The sequence below is a fragment of the Alligator mississippiensis genome, chromosome 12, assembly GCF_030867095.1.
Source record: "Alligator mississippiensis isolate rAllMis1 chromosome 12, rAllMis1, whole genome shotgun sequence".
Classification (NCBI taxonomy): Eukaryota; Metazoa; Chordata; order Crocodylia; family Alligatoridae; genus Alligator; species Alligator mississippiensis.
In genome coordinates this window covers 15,691,465-15,710,571 of record NC_081835.1, presented here as the reverse complement: position 1 = coordinate 15,710,571, position 19,107 = coordinate 15,691,465, and the positions used below count along the sequence as shown (strand labels likewise).

The 19,107-nt window shown below is 45.3% G+C and overlaps 1 protein-coding gene across 5 annotated transcripts in view; it reads left to right on the top strand.

Annotated features, from left to right (window-relative positions):
• The window catches only part of NR2C2 (nuclear receptor subfamily 2 group C member 2), a 78,823-nt gene that overhangs the window by 34,273 nt on the left and 25,443 nt on the right, over positions 1-19,107 (top strand). For 4 of the 5 annotated variants that reach the window (XR_009456104.1, XR_009456105.1, XM_059716018.1 and 1 more), the window contains 6 exons: positions 6,574-6,774; positions 11,131-11,233; positions 12,675-12,854; positions 13,898-14,045; positions 16,974-17,088; positions 18,739-18,872. Coding sequence is in view for 3 of the 5 variants with exons in the window: in XM_059716018.1 (XP_059572001.1) it covers positions 6,574-6,774; positions 11,131-11,233; positions 12,675-12,854; positions 13,898-14,045; positions 16,974-17,088; positions 18,739-18,872 (881 nt within the window). In the remaining 2 variants the exon portion in view is untranslated. The remainder of the gene's footprint in view (positions 1-6,573; positions 6,775-11,130; positions 11,234-12,674; positions 12,855-13,897; positions 14,046-16,973; positions 17,089-18,738; positions 18,873-19,107) is intronic. The other variant, XM_059716017.1, reaches the window with a different exon arrangement.

Genomic DNA, 19,107 nt, shown 5'->3' with positions numbered 1-19,107 from the left:
GCAGAATCCAAGATTGTCCCCTCCTCATCCCACACCAAACAGCAAATGTGTGGTCTGTTCATTACCAATCTAAACTATGCCACTTACACAAAACAACGTAACTTTGATCAATTCTGCCTCAGCCTCTTCTAATGTCTGTACCTAGCTTTAAGGTATAAATCTACCCTGCCTTCTGCATGAATCCTAACTAATATGTATAGCTTATACTATACATCACTGGTTTAGTCTATAAATGTGCAAATCTACCCTGCCTTCTCTTTTCTAGACATACTTCTGGTTAATTCACAGTAGGATGAGCCTTTTGTCTCTCTACATATAGACATATCTCTCTCCAACTAATCAGAAAACATGTATTTCCTAAAAATGCATGACTGAAAATTACCAGGCACATGATGGAGTTCAGGATGCAAATCATCACGCCGTTAACTTCAATTTTGGTCAGTTAGGCACAAAAGTTCATTTAGTTCTTCATCAACCTCCTGCTTCTGAAGGAGCTACCAGTCTGTGTAGAGGAAAAGTATCAGAATGGCAGAAAAAAATTCCCTTAAAATAGATACAGCAGTATCATGGAAATATTGTGATCCATAGATAGTACTTTAATATTTATGAATTTGTGTTGCTAGCTAAGATTTGCAATGTAAAACGCTGGTCAGGAAACACCTCCTTGGGCAAACTTGTTATCCTAGCAGCCTTAAGAGTAATGGTTGCTCATTAGCCTTCCGATAAAGTCATATGCTTATAGAAGCAAACTGGTTTAGACTTCATGCACTGATTTTATGTGCAGAAATTCTTTATTTTATTTGCAGAAAACTTTAAACTCTGCACTGGTCATTGAGATGAGGTAGAAAATGATAAAATCTACAAATAAAAAAAAATTAAAAGAGCTCTTCAAAGCTATTTTTTCAGAATACAGTGAAAGGCAGAAATTCTAAACTTCAAGGAAACATTTCACAAGAGCCTGGTTTCTTCTCCAGCTTTGTCGGATTTCCTTTCTACAGAATTGTTAAGCTTCATGAAATACAGTAGCAGAGATTCTCAATGAGGAGGGTGTTTCATAGTTTCATAGTTGGTCGGGTCAGAACGGACCTAAGCAGATCATTTAGTCTGACCCCCTGCCATGGGCAGGAAAGGAAGCTGGGGTCAAATGAACTCAGCTAGGTGGCTGTCTAGCCTCCTTTCGAAGACCCCCAGGGTAGGGGCAAGCACCACTTCCCTTGGAAGTTGGTTCCAGCTCCTAGCCACCCTGACAGTGCAGTAGTGCCTCCTGATATCTAGCCTGAATCTACTCTTAGTCAACTTATGGCCCTTGTTCCTTGTTACCCCCGGTAGTGCTCGGGGGAACAGGGACTCTCCCATTGCCTGCTGGTCCTCCTTGGCAAGTTTATAGGTGGCCACCAGATCCCCTCTCAGCCTTCTCTTGAGGAGGCTGAACAGGTTCAGGTCTCATAGCCTCTCCTCATAGGGTCTGCCCTGCTGCCCCCATAATCATGTGAGTGGCCCTCCTCTGGACCCTCTTGATGCTGTCCACATCCCTCCTGAAGTGTGGCACCCAGAGCTGGATGCAGTACTCCAACTGCGGCCTGACCAGTGTCGCAAATTGCAAATCACCTCCTTGGACCTGCTTGGGATACCTCTATGGATGCATGACAACGTGCAGTTAGCCTTCCTGACCGCGTCCCCACACTGCCGGCCCATGTTCATCTTGGAATCAATAGTGATTCCAAGATCCTTCTCTGCCTCTGTGGTGATGAGAAGGGAGTTCCCCAGCCTGTAGGTATGCTGCTGGTTCTTCCTTCCCAGGTGCAACACCTTGCACTTATCAGTATTGAATCCCATCCTATTCTCATCCACCCACCTCTGTAACCTGTCAAGATCTAGTTGTAGCCTGTCCCTGTCTTCTAGCATGCCCACTTCTCCCCAAATCTTAGTGTTATCTGTGAACTTGAACAAGGTGCTTTTTCACCCCCTTGTCCAACTCGCTGATGAAGATATTGAACAGTGCGGGCCCAAGGACTGAGCCCTGGGGAACCCCACTGCTCACATCTCTCCAGGTTGAAAATGACCCATCCCCCACCACTGTCTGGGTGTGGCCCTCCAGCCAATTTGCGACCCATCTGACTGTAGGCATCGACACAACAGATGCCTAATTTTTTAATCAGGATGGGGTGAGAGACAGCGTTGAAGGCCTTCCTAAAGTCCAGGAAGACTACGTCCACTGTGACACCTACGTCCAAGGCTTTTGTGACCTGGTCATAGAAGGCCACCAGGTTGGTCTGACAGCACCTGCCTCTAATGAACCCATGTTGCCCCTAAGCATAAACTCCCCTGCTGGCCCCTCGCAGATGTGCTCCTGGATAATTTTCTCAAACAGCTTCCCCAGGACCAAGGTAAGACTAACGGGCCTATAGTTTCCTGGGTCCTCTTTCCTCCCTTTTTTGAAAATGGTGACCACATTGGCCCTTTTCCAGTCATCAGGCACCTCACCAGAGCACCACCAGTGCTCATAAAGCTGTGCCAGGGGTCCTGCAGTGACTTCTGCCAATTCCCTAAGCACTCTGGGGTGGAGATCGTCAGGACCTGCTGATTTGAACACATCTAGTCCCTCCAGAAGCTCCCTGACTAGGTCCTCACTGACCCTGGGCCTGGCTGCACCCCCCTGGGTTCATCCGGAATCCCAGTGTGGGGGATGCCCCTGTCCCTGCTCAGAAAAATGGAAGCAAAGAATCTGTTAAAGAGATTAGCTTTGTCATCTGGGGTTGATCACCTTATTCCCATGCACGTCACCCCTTTACCCACGGCTCCTACCCACAGCCCCGCTCCCGCAACAGCCCGTGCTGCCGTCCCAGGTGGACAGCATGGATCCTCACACAGACAGTGGCTCCTGGCATGTTTGAAGCCCCAGAGCAGGGGCAGGCAATTATTTTGGGCAGAGAGCTGCTTACTGAGTTTTGGCAAGCCATCGAGGGCCGCATGACAGGCAGCCAGGGGCAGATAAATATTAATTTTCTAAATTTTTTAGGGGCCTCACGGGCTGGATAGAATGGCTTGGCGGGCCGCATCCAGCCCACAGGTCGTATTTTGCCCACCACTGCCCCAGAGCATGCCGCTGTCTCAGCACCAGTGGGCCCTGCATAACTGAGCACCTGCAGCCGCCAGGGAGAAGCCACTTTTGCAAAGGTGCCCAGTGCTCAGCAGAATGGAAAGCCTTACCCTGTCCGGACTACATTTACCAGTGTACTTCAGGCACATGGCCACAATTATCAGCTACAACAACGAAAAAAATCTGATAGCCAATAACGTCATTTCTCCTTTTATCGGTGCCAATCCTGTAGCCAACTGATATAATCGGTGCACCCCTACTAGTTACCATTCTTATAATGTATAATAGGATTATACAAAATGAACAACAAAAGTGTTGTAATTAGGAAAATATCTAGTCATTAAATAAGCATAACCAGTCATTTTCATTATTTTTTATAAGTATTCTATTACCTTAACAGTTCACACATTCATTTAACAGGGGTACCAATATGTGCAAATTCACTACACATCATTTCTCCAGAACATCTTTACCTCTGACCACAACCATGGAATCAATTATTTCAATATGCATGGAATACGTACATTGGGTGTTTGTATATCTTAAGATCATTGCTGTATCTTTTATTCAGCTGTGACTGGTTTTGAAATGTGAGTGGTGAATTTTTATATCCATAAATATTATCATTAACCAAGACTATATACTATATTATAAGGATAATGGGATATTTTGCCATAATAATACAGATTGGGGGTGGGGGGTTCTTAAATGGCAATCCTAATGTTTTATAAGTATTATGGGGCCTGCCCTGCAAAACATTACTCACACAGGTAGCTTTTACAAACAAATCATCACATTTTCATAATAACCTTAACTGTAGTTTAACAAAAAACCTTGTGTTGGAATTGTGTGTTTATTGTTAACCAAAATAGTAACAATCTCAGGTACAGACCTGAGATTGAATTATGTTGATTTTTTTCTCTTATTTTACCAGCAGAGGCTAGTTTCACAGTTTACTAATACTTTTCACTGTTTCAGAATGGGTGAGTTTGACTTCATAGGGAGCATCCAGATGAGTGCGCACATGCCCCTTGCCCCTTTGAGGCGGGGCAAGAGGCACATGTGGGAATGAAAAAGGGGGTGGATTAATGGGTGTGGGTGGGTGAGAGGTGGCAGTGGGAAGTGGGGGGATTTGGGGAGTGGCAGGGGGGGATGTCCCTGGGGCTGCGGGTGGTATAGACCCGGCCCAGCTCTGTGTGGCTCGCTAGTCCAGCTTTGCACCGGAGTGGGTTGCAGGGCTCCGAGAGGCTTGCACAGAACCCATGCCTCCTGGAGCCATGTGACCCACTCTGGTGCAAAGCCGGACTAGCAAGCCACAGAGGGCTGGCTCAGGCCCTGCTACACACCACCCCCTGCGCAGGCACAGGCGGGGACCGCACAGGCCGCTGGACCTTGGTGGCAGGACCTGGCGTGGCACGCGGGGACTGCATGCTGGGCCCAGCCGGTTCCTGTCACCCTTGGGGCCCCTCTGCTGCCCAGCTGGGCCAGGCTGTTGGCAGCAGGACCTGGAGTGGTATGCAGGGACTGCATGCCCGCCAGGTCCTGCCAGCCCTGGGGTTGCTCCTGCAGGACCAGGAGCAGCGGCGCTGCTGCGGGTGGGCGTCTGTGGTGGCTTCCCAGGCCCGGTCCCTGTGCACCATGCCGGTTCCTGTTGCCAAGGGCCCAGCCCAGCCAGGTGGCAAAGGGGCCCCAAGGACTGCAGGACATGGCTGGGCCCAGCACACGATCCCTGCATGCTGTGGCAGGTCCTGCCACAATGGCCTGGCCCGGCTGGCCAGCTGAGAGGCCCCAGGACCCGGCTGGGCCCAGCATGTGGTCCCCACGTGCCACACTGGGTCCTGCTGGGACCCTGGGCAGGGGAGCTGTGTCCCTCCAGGGTGCCTGGGACCCTGGGCTGAGGGACTGGGGCCCTGTGGGGGATAGGGGCTGTGGCCCTTCAGGGGGGAACTGGGGCCCTGTGGTGGGAGACATTCCATGTGCTGTGGGGGGGGGGGCTGCACCCTATGGGGGCCAGGGGACCCACCCCTCCTGGGCAGCCTCCCCACAAGGTCCCCCACACCCACAGTCCCCCCCAGCAATCACCCCATACCTACCTACACACCAACCCACATCCTTCCACATACACCCACCCGCCTTCCCCCACACTCCTTTCTACCCCCTTCCTGCAAACACCACATCCCCCCCATCACACACCCATCATGTGTGAAGAAAATGAAAAGCACACATCAACACATACAGGTATTTAGAATTTATTTTATCATGATGATAGACACTGGTAGGCTTCCACATTGCTTTAACATTGTAAATATACCAATAAAGCATTGCCCAACTGATTGCTCTCTTTCTCTCTCTCTCTCTCTCTCTCTCTCTCTTTCGCTCACTCTATATATATATATATATATATATATATATATATATATATATATGGGTGTGTGTGTGTGTATAGAGTGGTCTTTTGTTTTAATTGTGGAAAAACATGGATTTTGGGGTATTTTAAAAATGGATTTGGGATGCTGCTGCAGCAGTACAGCTGGCACAAGGGGTACTGTCCCCAGGTACCAAGTGGCCGGGCCCCAGAAGCTCCTGAGAGCGAGTAGCCCTGAGCTGTTTGCCAGGGCAGCTTTTTGTACGGATGGGGCCAGGACAGAGCAGCTTTTTATACAGCTGGGGACAGCACAGGTACTGGCCCCGGGCTCTAGCTCCCCCTGGCTGCAGATCCAGGAGGAGCCAGGCAGGGTTATTTTGCCCCAAGTGGCACAATTTGCTCCACAACAAAGTGCGCGTCCAAGCACATGCGCCAAGGCAAAAAGCCCTGGCTCAAATTTGCACCGTTTCTATTTGAGATGCTGCAAGCGCACGTGCTTACATGTATGGATGCATCCACAGAGTTTTCCAAGGTATATTTACTATATCATTTTAATTCATTAAGTGAGTAATTTATGATACTGTCTTACTAGGTTTGCTTTGTGTGGACTGGTTACATGTCTGACTATTCATTGCCATGTACAATATGTTAATATTTTTCATTTAGGTGAACATGAGAATCTTAGTCATTGTATTTCATAGGTATTCATTTTACACTGTTTGGGTCACATATTATAGAGATTCCTTCCTGACCAGTTTGGTATAATAATCATGATCCAGCTGTTTCCCCACACATCTTAACTTTTTCCATAATCAGTGCTGCCTATTCTATGAGCAACTTAAATATCATCTTTCTCTGCAGCAGCAGAGTGTGTGTGTGTGTGTGTGTGTGTGTGTGTATTTAGGGGGCCTGATTCCACTGCCTTGCACTTTGTATAATCATTTATGCTCATCTTCCACAGATATAAATGACTAAGCAAGTTGCAAGGCAGTGAGGAATCGTGGAGATCATCAGGTAAAATAGGATATAGATCTGAGATGCAACCGTTTAAAATCTTTTGGTCCCATCTTCTATTATTCCTGATAGAATTCTTCAATATTTGTTACAGATTGTGACAGATCAGCAAACAGGACAGAAAATCCAGATAGTGACAGCTCTGGATTCATCAGCATCTCCAAAGCAACAGTTTATCTTGGCGAGTCCGGATGGAACTGGGACAGGAAAGGTGATATTAGCAGCACCTGAGACATCTAATGCCAAGCAGCTCATCTTTACCACCACGGACAACATCGTGCCAGGCAGAATTCAGGTAAATGCAATAATTAAAAGAATCCATCCATCCATCTCTTCAGTTATTGATTTAAGTACATTGAATTGTATAATAAACTAGAATACCTGTGGAGGCTTTAGAAATTTTCATAAGTCTAAGCTTCCTGAATGCACATTAAATCATTGTTTTGTCCATTTCTATTTTAAGTTTACTTCCTAACGTGCCATAGTAAACTGCCTCATGACATTGATTGGGCAAGTAGGTTGTTACAGGTTCATAAGTCTGCAAATTATGTACTTCATCTATTTGCCCTTGTGTCCTTCTACTCTTATCCATTTCTCCTTCCAGTTTGGTCATATATCCCATTGTGTCAACACCTGTGTTACATGTTCTTATTAAAGGCTAGATCCTGTTAAGACTTCTGTGCATATATAATTTGATGCCTGGGAGTAGCCTCATTAGTAGCAATGGGAACTCTCACCGAGGCAAAGATACATTTTTACTTACTTCCAAGATTTTGCGGCGGATATTATCTTACATGTTTTTATAGGGTTATGAACATGATTCAGTCTTCTGGGAAGTACTGTAATACATATAACATATAAAATATTAATAATAAAGATCAGATTTTCTCTGATAAAATAGGAGTTTCCCTCCCTACACCCATATCCACCTCTTTAGAATAAACATCTATTTCTTATTGCTGTCTTTGTGATGGAACTATCACTTAATTAAATAAGAAATGTAAAAAATGACTTAGAGGGAGAAAAGTGCCAACAGTTTGTTATCATGTAAATTATAATTGGTTTTAAAAACTCTTTCTTAATTAAAAGATAATGACATTTCATGTTAAAATGCCTCTCAGAATAGAAAGCCTTTTTAAATAATAATTTTATTTGTTCTTAATGGAATGATTTGGACAGAAAAGCACAGGCCCACAAAAGAAAATATGATATCATTATATTCAACATGCAGTGTTTTGGCAGAATAATAGTTCCTAAAAATATTTCAAGGGAGATGAACATGAATAAATATCTTATATATGTTGAGTTTCCTCTTTATCTGAAGGTGAGAATTTGTTTCTCCTTAGTACTAAGTAGGTGTGTCTACATGGGACACTCCACCGCACAGTTGACTAATCTGCTGTGCAATTATACATCACCCTCTACATGTGCACACCATTTACTGCACAAGTGGGACAGCTCCCACCCAGCCCCCAGCTGCACAAGGAAACCCTCACTCAGCTGGGGGTGGCTAGGAGCTGCGTCAGAAGCAGGACAGCTCCTGGCCAGCCCTGGGCTGCTCAGGGAAATCCCTGCCTAGCCAGGGGCTGGCTGAGAGCTGCCCCAGAAGCGGGATAGGTCTTATCCCCATGTGCAGGGGCCCAGGAGAGCTCTGCAGTGGCAGCCGTCTCCCCTATATATCAGGACTCCTCCCAATTTGTACAGGGCAAGGAGACTACTGCCACTGCAGCCAGAGCTCTCCTGGCCCCATGCACAGGGGGACTGTCCCCATGCTCCCTGATAGCCCTCGGGCTAGCACCCCGGGGGAGCCTGGAGCTCCACCCGGCTGCTGCAGGGGGCCAGAGCAGGGTAGGAGCAGCCCTGCACCGCAACAGGAAGCAGGTGCAGACATGTTTCCTGGGAAGGCTTACTGCACAGTAAGCCTTTATAGCATTAATAGCATTTGTAGACATGCCCAGTGATCTGAAACATAATACAGTACACTGATTCCATGCCCTATTTCAGGGGTGGGAAACCAGAATTACCCACCCTGGATCAAAGGCAGGTGCTAGGACCCTGCTACTGTCATTTTTGTTCTCCCTGGCAGCATAGGGAAACTGTCTATAGCCATCTTTTGCCCCTGTGGTGGCATGGGGAGAGTGCCTGCACAAGGCACCTCCTGCTGCCAAAGCCTGAGGTTCCCTAGGCTGAATGTAGCCCACAGGCTGTAGTTTGCCACCCCCCTGCCCTAAATGACACATCAGTTAAACCAAAATGTCCCAGATATTTGGTGGAATATTTAATTCTAAAATATAAGCCTAGTTTAAAGCTTAACATTTCTCTTTTGAATTATGTTTTAACGTTTTGGATAGTGAAGATAGCTTTCTTAACACAATATCAGCAAGTAAATCAATGACAGCTTTTGTAACGGTTGGGTTATGCTGCCTCATTTCCCTCCTTCCCCCCTCTATCTCTCACTTCTCCCTTTCTCCTCTTCTTCTGTGCCATGGCTTTTCCTTCTGTCTACTTCAGCAGTAGACAAAGGGTCTTTTCCTTCATTCACTGAAGGCCAGTGTGCTGTGGACTACCTTTCATCTACCATATGTTTTGAGTTTGCACACAGGCACTTTTCACAACCAGTTGATGCATGATAAATACTTTTTACCTCATGGTAATTAATGCACAGGCCCTTAAATTTAAATTTAGTTGGGAAACTTTGACAGTACAAGGAATTAGCAGTACTAAGCCAAACAATTCTTTATTGTTTGACTCAATGTAATATATTAAAACAGCTGTAGTTGTTAAATAGGAACATATGAAACAGGAGAGGAAGGGATCTCCTGGTTCATTAAGTGCAATATTTTCTATTATAAAGTAGCCACATCTCATAAACTTAACAAGTTTTATCTAAAAACTTGGACTTTGTTGTGCCCCCCACTGCAACAGGAAGGTTGCTCCAGTGTTTTCTGCTCTTGATGGTTAGAAACTTTCTTCTCTTCTCAACCTAAATTTAGTCATGGCCAGATTATACCCATTTATTCTTATGTTAATGTTGTTCTTAGGTTTAAATACCTCTCCTTGCTGTTTATGCCCCAAAGTATTTATAGAAATAAATTATCTCTCTTCACAGCATTCATACTGCTAAGCTAAACAAGCCAAATTCTTTCAATCTCCTCTTGTTATATAGGTTTTGCATTTCTCTTGTACTCTTAATAGCTCTTTTATGCACCTGCTTCAGTATCTTGAAAGTAGGTCATCAAAACTGTATATCTAGTTTTCCAGATGAGGCCTCACCACTGCCTTGTACAGTGTCATTCTTCTTCTATATCTGTACTGCAAAAATTTCACCTGATTAGGGGTTTACCAATAAAGATTTTTTGGGCTGATACCGATGGCTGATTATTAACGTACCATATTGGCCGATATTGATCCAATTGCCAATATTGCAGCCTGACAGCTTGGAGAGCAGAGTCCAGCTGGTAAGTCTGTGGTGGGGAGGGGCAGGGGGAAGGAAGGGAGGTGGGGAGGCAGATTGAGGTCCCCACAGTGAGGGAAGAGGGGGGCTGGGGCAGGTGCTGCCCCACTGGGGCAGGGCGGGGCACAGGATAGAGTTGCAAGCAGCTCATCTTGGGATGCAGGGAGGATGGGGGAGCAGCTCCTGCTGCTGCGCACACCCCGCAGCAGGCATAGGGGGCATGTGCCCCCTGGATCTGTGTGCAGGGTGAGGATGGGCTGCCACTGTGGGCTGGGGCCAGGGGCGACACCAAACTCTTCCTGGCAGGGGTGGGACTGTACTCAGGGCATGTGGCAGCAGCATTGGGGGGGCAGCTATGGGACCCCACCCTGTAGCCCCAGTCCCAGTGCTGCTGCCACTCACCCTGAACACAGCCCAACCCTCCCCCTCCCCCCCACACCAGGAAAAGCCCAGCACCACCCCGGCTCCAACCTGCCCTTGCCCTGTGCACGGATCCAGGGAGTACAAACCCCTTGTGCCTTCCCCAGGGGTACACGCAGCAGTGGGAGCTGCTTCCCTCCTCCCCACATCCCCCCAGATGAGCCACTTGTGGCTCCACCCCACACCCCACCCCAGGTGGGCAGTGCCTGCTCCTGCCCCAGCCCCACTCCCTCCCTCACTATGGGGGCCTCAATCTGCCCCCCCCACTCCACTTCCCTCCCCTTTGCCCCTTCACCCCAACAGACTTACCAGCTGGATGCTGCTCTCCAAGCTGCCAGGCTGGCTGCATGATTGCTGCATCTGCACACATGCACACGGTACTTATCATCAACATTACTGGCCACATCAGCCAAAAAAAGCTGATTGCCAATAATGTCGATTTTCCTTTTATTGGTACCGATACATCTCAGGATTGCCTTTGCCTTTTTTGTACCTGTATAACATGAATTATTCATAGTCATCTTAAGAATTCAGGTCATTCCAATGCCCAACTAATGGTTTTCCAGTTTATATCAGAAACTTTAAGCAGCTCCTAAATTGATGGCCTTCCACTTTAGACTGTTTTCTTTTATTGTATTCCCATTACTGTCACCTGTAAGAACATCCAGTTCTTCCTTTGTATTATACCTGTGTTATAACATTGCCCTTTATAGATAATGCTACCCAACTTGGTATCACTAGCACAGTCCTATTTTTTGTTCTGGCATTTTGTTTTAGATAGTGACAGACTCTGCTTCAGTGGAACGTTTGTTGGGTAAAACTGATGTTCAGCGGCCCCAGGTGGTAGAGTATTGTGTGGTCTGTGGAGATAAAGCATCAGGTAAGCAAATATACTTTTGTGACATAAAATGTGTTGAGAAATTAGGGCAAAGATGAAGTGTACTGGCAATTGCCAACAGTTGCTTGTATACTTCACAGAATTTCATTATGTTTGATTATTGCTCTGAACAATCAAGTGACATAACATATGGACCACAACTGGAACAAGCTGTACTCAGCATCCTCTTAGTTAAACTCTGCTTGGTCCAGTAGTAGCCTGCTTGCTGATATTGACAGCATAACTTTTACTTTCTACCTGTTAACAGGAGTACAGGGTGAGGGATATAAGTTTGCTTTCATTTTCATGGCTAGTTTGAGTTCATGGATTTGTTTTGGGGAGCCTACTCAACCCCTAGTAATACTAAAGCTTAGGAACTGACATAGCAGATCACTGGTCTATCTAGTTCAGTTTTTCAGTCTTTCACAGTGCCCATTTGCTTCACAGGAAGGTCCAAGAACTTTCATAATAGAATAAATAGGCCATGGGGTTGAATCTTTAACTTTATATCAGTTAAAGGCTAGTTTGTGCCCTAAAGCAAGAAGGATTATTTTAGGCATGCAGGGAACAAATCTATATTTAAACTTCTCTGACGTTTCCATTATAAGCCCTTATTTTCAGTCATGTATAACTTTTTCATATTGTAACCATCTGACCTGAAATTTCCAAGGCTTGGGGGACTGCTTCAGACATTTCAGGCTGGTCATCTAAAATTAGTGTACACTTCTGTCATCTAAAATTAGTGTACACTTCTGACATAAATGTGTCTCAGTCCCCTAATTTGTAAAATGGGAACAGTAATACAGCATCACCTCATGGGAGTGATGTAAAGGCAAATTAATTAAAGTTTGTGGGGTAGCTAAGCAGTAATGTGTTGCCATTGGCATCTGGCATTTTTGTGAAAGCACTTGAGGGGTGCTGCTTCCCATTTGCTTTTATATATTATTCTGTCTTAATGTAGGCCTGAACCTTTGTTGGGAAGGGTGGCATATAAATCTAATACATAAAATAATAAAATGCTAAGGAACTAACCTATTAGAACATCAGTAATTCTTTACTCAAGGTATGGATGATAGTAAATTATGTACATATTGAATGATGAGGAGAAAATAAATTTTTGAATAGCTCATTTGGTGAGCACTCTTCATCGTGTGCAGTGTGAGTCAGAGGTCCTACATTATATTGCATGCAGTTTAGTACATGAAGCCTTGACTAGGTTGGGGATTGCCATTATGGAAACCCTTTAAAGGAAACAGACTAAACCTGAAGGGGCTTTTGCAAAAATAATCTCTGTGACATTAGACTGGAATACTGTTGTCACTGAAGAAATCTACTGTGCAATTTGCCAAAATACTTCACCTGCATAGAATAAGATGTTGACATTAAAAATATAAATCATTTTCTTGGGATAAAAGACTTGTACGTTCATTCTGTTTTCCTTTAGGTCGTCACTATGGTGCTGTCAGTTGTGAGGGATGCAAAGGTTTCTTTAAAAGGAGTGTCAGGAAGAACTTGACCTACAGTTGTCGTAGCAACCAGGATTGTATCATCAATAAACACCATCGGAATCGTTGCCAGTTTTGTAGGCTTAAGAAATGCCTAGAGATGGGCATGAAAATGGAATGTGAGTATTCAGTACCCAGTGTGATGTCACATACTCCAGGTAATGAATGCAGAGATTGCTGTAAACATTTTCAGCACCTACGCTAACCATTCCATGAAAAAACCTAATTCTAATACATCAGAAATATTCCCTTGCATGCAAATGAAGAGGCATTTTCAGGCCAGAGCTTTTATTATCCCACCAGTTTAGCACTTCACATTTTTAAAGTGCTTTACAGACATTAGCTAATTCTTAAAACTCTTGTCAGCTTGATTATTTTCACCAAATTGTAAGTGAGAAACTGAAGCATCCTAATATTAAATGGCTTGCACAAAGCCATACAGAAAATTAGAGGTAAGAGTTCCTGGTTGCTAGTCCATTCAGTGGTGGTATCCCAATATTGAAAGCATACACTACACTTTTAAAATTGTTATATAAATGTTTCTGATCATCCATGTCATTTTTAAGAAAAAGTGTGTTTTCCTCTACTTGAGGACTAGAGGCCTTTTTTAATCCTGGAGAAATGTATTTAGGAGCCCACTAGCCCTGTTCCTTAATTGGCTGAAAATAATGCATTATTTAGAAATCACTTACAAATCCACTGTGACTTAGAAGCATTTGTCATCTTCCAGGCGGCAGTGCAAAATTTCTCAGCTGAACTGGTCTGCTTTCAGTTTTCATTTCATTTTATTAGGTAGTTTTTAATAAAATGTTTGAGAAATACTGTTTGCTCTAAATCTATATATTATTTCCTGAAAAATATAGTATGAGAATTCATCTTCCAGAATGCTTTACATAGTTAAATACAGTGTGGTAGAAAACTATGATTCTGGCTCAGTAGACCACTTAAGTGCCATCATCTTCTGAGTGCCACTTAAGTGCCATCATGCTGAGCTGTAGTGCAAGAACAGGACCTAGGTCCCTTTAGCCATCTTACAGAATTTCCAGTATTGCGTTTACTTGAACTGAGCCAATACATGCTGAAATCCCACATTAGGTATTAACACATTTAAAAAAAAATAGATGAATTATTTCCTTTCAAATCTGTTTCTATTCTATTGTAGCGGTTCAGAGTGAAAGAAAACCTTTTGATGTGCAACGGGAGAAACCAACCAACTGTGCAGCCTCAACTGAAAAAATCTACATTAGGAAAGACTTAAGAAGCCCTCTAATAGCAACTCCAACATTTGTGGCAGATAAAGATGGGACACGGTAAGTGTTTGTGCAATTAATCTTTTTAAAGCTCAGAGTGAAGCTCTTGTGAATTCCAATTAGCAAATAATGGACTTAGTTTCCCTTTTGGAGACAGTGGCAAATGACTCAATGGCCATGTCCAGATAAGCATTGCCAAGCAGTATTTAGTGCTGCAGAAGCCCTTCCCCCAACCCCCACACCTTGCAGTGCAGGGGTGGGGGTTTTATTCCAGGAGATCCCAGGGTCAAAAAAACCTGCGCAGAAAAAAGTGGGGTGATGCACATGTAGGCAGTGTGTGCCATAAAACTGGAGCCTGGCCAGCTGGAACCAGGCTCTCAGCTGCAGGAGCAACACAGCTACAGGTTCCCTGGCACCCGAGACCCTAGGTAAGGGCCACAGTTGCTGGCCCCAACCTCGCCTACATCACCCAGGGTAACTCCAGAGGGCTCATGGCATAGGTGTTCCCCAGGGACAAGTAGCAGTGATACAAGGTGTGCTGCTGCTAGTTGTCCCCAGGGAGGCAAATGTCTGCACTAGTCTGGACGCAGTTATTGGGTGCATCCAGACATGCACATGTGTGCAGTTTGTAGTGCCACAAACCTCTTTGCAGTGCCATAGACCACATGCCTGGAACATGAAAACATGCACCCCACTGCAGATTTTCAGCACAGGGTCAAAATTTGTCACTGGAAAATCCTGGCAGCAAAAAAAAACCCAACAACAAACCCCAACAAAACAACAACTCAAGGGAAAAAAGCAGCACAGCACATGCATTTGTAGTGTGCGCCGGAACAAGCAGAGGACTGGCAGTCCAGAGCAATGCTCTAGCTGCTAGCCAGGCTCTGTGCTGCCGGATCTGTGCCCCGCTGCACCAGGGCATCAGGAAGTATTGCTGGGGCCACCCCAGGTGCTGGCAGGACAGTTCGCTGCATGTCAAAGTGCACATGGAGTGGCATGCAATGGGGCACACAGCAGCAAATAATTTGTGCCACTGCTATTTGTGCCACTGCAAGCACACGCCCCTGCCTGTGGGGAAGTGTCCAATGGAAGCAGTAGCTCGTACAAAATATATGGTCTCTTATTAAAACCTAGAATTGTAACTACCCTTTTCCCAGAATTGGCAATGTTCTTTGGCTCATTTGTTTCCATACAATTGTCTCCATGTAACTGGGCACAGAAATTCACAGGGATATCATACTGATGGGCACTTTAAAATAAACAGGCAGGTAGAAAACAAGAATCCAGCTTATTTTGAAAGGTAGTTCAGTTTTAGGATTTATTCTTTATATATGGGATTTTGTGGCCCACAACAAAAATATTTAGGTGCAGATAATTGTACAAATAATTTGAATGTCTCAAGAGTCTGAAAACCTGATCTTCCTGTAAACTTACTTTAAACAAAAAAGGTGTCTAATTTTGGAGGCTGGAGTGGGAACCCCTTTGAAAATTTGCTGTTAAATCATTGTGTTTATTTGATACATATGCAAAGTCAAATGCATGTGTTTCTTTGATATTTTCTTGTTACCTATCTCTTACACCCCATAAACCACATTGTGGTTAGTAACCATACAGGAATTATATGTTGTTTGTGTAGAACCTTAGGTCTGAATGACATAACATTGATGTATAATGCAAGGTAAGTCCCTGCCTCAGGGAGTGTACAGTCTCAGTGTCAGGCCTCTGGACTATAAATTCCCTGAGGGCCCCAACCTATCATGCATTATTCATCTATATTGTATTATGCAGACATATGCTTCTATAAATATACTACTGACTCCAAAGCACTTTACAAAAGGCACAAAGTTAAGTTTGGCAAAAGCGGACTTTGGAACATTAGAAGAGGGACTTAGTAAAAGGAAGAACAAGGCTTAAGTTAGCCAAGCAAATTTGTGTAGCTAATAATGGCTTATTCTGTCAAAGTGCCAGAAGAAACCAATGTAAATGAGAGTAAAATCAGCATAAAATCAGCTTTTTGTAGCAGAATTATATTAGCTCTCCTGCTACACCTTGATGTTACAATTCATAGGGAGGCTGTCCCTAGGAGGCAGGACTGGATTTTGGGATAGGTCCTTGCTGGGGCTGAGACCTCATTCAGCCTTGGCCTACACTACATTAGTCTAACTGGGTTTCTTTTGTGTGAGGTCAACCGCACCAGAATCCTAGGCTTATGGACCCCAGTTTGCCCCTTTGGGTATGGGTCTCCTGATCACACCTCTCACAGGCTCTGGACTTGCACCCTCTCAGTCTTTGCTGCCAGGTATTCATTCTTCTGGCATGCAGCAGTCCTCACTCCAAAATGGTTGGGTTTCTGCTTCACATGGCCCACCAAGCTTCAGGCCCTGGGGTGTTCTGTGTCTTTGTAGGGTGCCCTTGCAGCACCTAGTGGCCTCAAATCCTCCCTTTGCAGCCACCCCTGGCCCTCCAGTTTAGATGTAAATCAAAAGCATGAGTATCCACTCCCAAAATAAAGCATCACAAAACACAAGCTCCTCTGTCAGGGTCAATGTCACCCTGCAGTAGCACAAACACAGAAGTTCAAGGCACTTATTTCTTGTTGCTCACAGCACAGGGTTTCTTCCACCCTTCTGGGGCACAGGGTCCTTTCTCTTTAGGCAGTCCAGACTGGCTTCTCCCTGGAGCTCTGCCTCCTGCAGTTTCTACAGGAAGACTGCCTTGTCTGGGTCGAACCCTGGGCTTATGAGCCTTTGACCATCTACTTCTGCCCCAGGCCTGCCAATCACCACCTGCACCTGGGGTGGGCAGCCATTTTATTTAAGGCCCCTTTTTGCTATTTAGTCTGTTCAAGGGACTAAGTTGGCCAGCGGGCCCTGGGTTCCCTCCCTCTCTCAGTAACGGGGCAGAGCCCCTATTACAAAAACTCAATTGATTTTCCTGTTCAGGAAATATATATATTTGTAGTTCATACACAATGTTATTCATTGTTAGATCGTATATGATTCTGAACAGGTCAGCAGGTCTTCTTGATCCAGGAATGCTTGTGAATATTCAACAGCCTTTGATACGGGATGACGGTACTGTCCTCTTAGCTGCAGACACCAAGGTAAGACTCCTTTTTCTTCATTACAAAACCCATATTTTTGTTTAATAAATTATTTTGGCTGGACGTTGGACACAAATTTTTCTTACCCTCAGCTGTCGCAGAAGTTCCAAATCTCAGCCATCAGGGTTAGGAGAGACCCCCACAGCATCAAGGGAAGCACAATAAATACCTTCTTGTGCTGAGGAAAGGACAGTGCTAGTTGAGCTGACTTTGGGGTCTACCCATTGATTCTTGCCCTAAGGAAGCAGGTGTAATGAAGATTGCTTCTCTCTCTCTGTAGCAAGTAGACTGAGATCATGATATATATTTACTAGATATATTTTATATTTACGTGATATATTTTACTAGAATTATTTCTGTGGTTTATGATAGATAAGTTCAGAAAGTCTTTTCCATCATTAAATTAGCTGATTGAAGAGTACTGTCTTTTCTTGGCAGGCAGTAGCATGCCTGTATTTAGGTCAATAGCTGTAACTTGTTCACCATGCCAAATCTCACCAAGAATAAGGATTGAAGGTTTCAGAAACTTAAATATCACCCCTAACTAGAGACCTACTGAATTTGTGATTTTTGCAGATTTCATGGAAATAACAAAATCAGGGATTGTCGGCTACGTCCGCAAAATTCATGGGGGAAAAAACATAGTAAAATAAAATGCAGGCTCAACAGTGGGGGCAGTGGTCCTCATGACTTCTGTGGCCCGGCCACACAGTCTGCTGAAGGAGGGTGTGGGGGAGGACCGCTGGCGCGAGCAGGTAGAACCACCCTGACCCTCACTGCTGGTTGGCTTAGAGGGCTGGCTGTTGTGCGAAGCCTCTTGGCCAATCAGCATGAGGGGTGGAACCACACAACAGATAGTTCTTTTGGCCAGTCAGCAGAGAGGGGCAGGGCCACCGGGGCCTCTGAGCCAATCAGAGGCATTGGGAGGGCACCATGATAAACCCACAAAAATGACAGCCAGCCCTGCAATCTGCCTGCAAAACCCAACTCCTGCCTCTTCAATGGTCGCATCCAGACAAGCGCAGACATTTGATATGTTACGCTGCAGATCTGCCTGTGGCACTATGCACTGCACATGCAGGCGTTCCCCACATTGCTACCTTTGGTCAAAAAAATCCACGTCAGGGTCAGAAAACCCCACACTGTGAAAAAGCAGGGCAGCACACATGGCAGCAATGCATGCCGCCCAAAACTGAAGCCTGGCTGGCTAGAGTCACACGCCAGTTGCTGTCCAGGCTTCCTGCCATGGCTGTAGCCCCAGTAGGCCCCAGGGATTCCAGTTAAGGCTGCTGGGGCCAGCACAGTTGTTGGCCCCATCCTCCCCTACTTCACCCTGGCTAACCTGCTGTGCACCAGAGCATGTGGGACACAGGCACTCCCCAGAGAGAAGTAGCAGCGCACAAGGTGTGGCACTGCTAACTGTCCCCAGAGAAACAAATGTCCATGCTTATCTGGACACACCTGATTTGGGTACATCCCTATCCATAACCAAATGTGGGTCACTGTTTTCTGTGAATTTTCAGGAGAAATGAAAAAGTACAGGGTAATAAGAGAAGGAAATAAAGAGATTTTAAAAATTATGGGAAGATGTATTACGTACAGCATTTCACCTAGAATTTTGATCCGCTAAAACGGTTTCTTTCTTTGTAGGCTGAGACAAGCCAGGGTGCTTTAGGAACACTGGCAAATGTTGTAACTTCCCTTGCCAACCTCAGTGAGTCACTTAATAATGGGGACACTTCTGAAATCCAGCCAGAGGATCAATCTGCAAGTGAGATCACTAGGTATGAACTTGCAATGGCAGCTGATTTAGAAGCCACCCTCTATATTGTCTTCAATTATCCCTATTCATTGAACTAGCATGGGGTAGGCAACATTTTTGACCCAAGTGCCGGAAAAAAACAATGTCTACCTTGGAAGGTGCTGGAGTGCCGTTATGACAGAAAAACAAAACGAGGGCAGGGGGTACATGGCAGGATGCCCTGCTTGTTCCCTGTTGCCCCGCCCACCCAGAGCCCC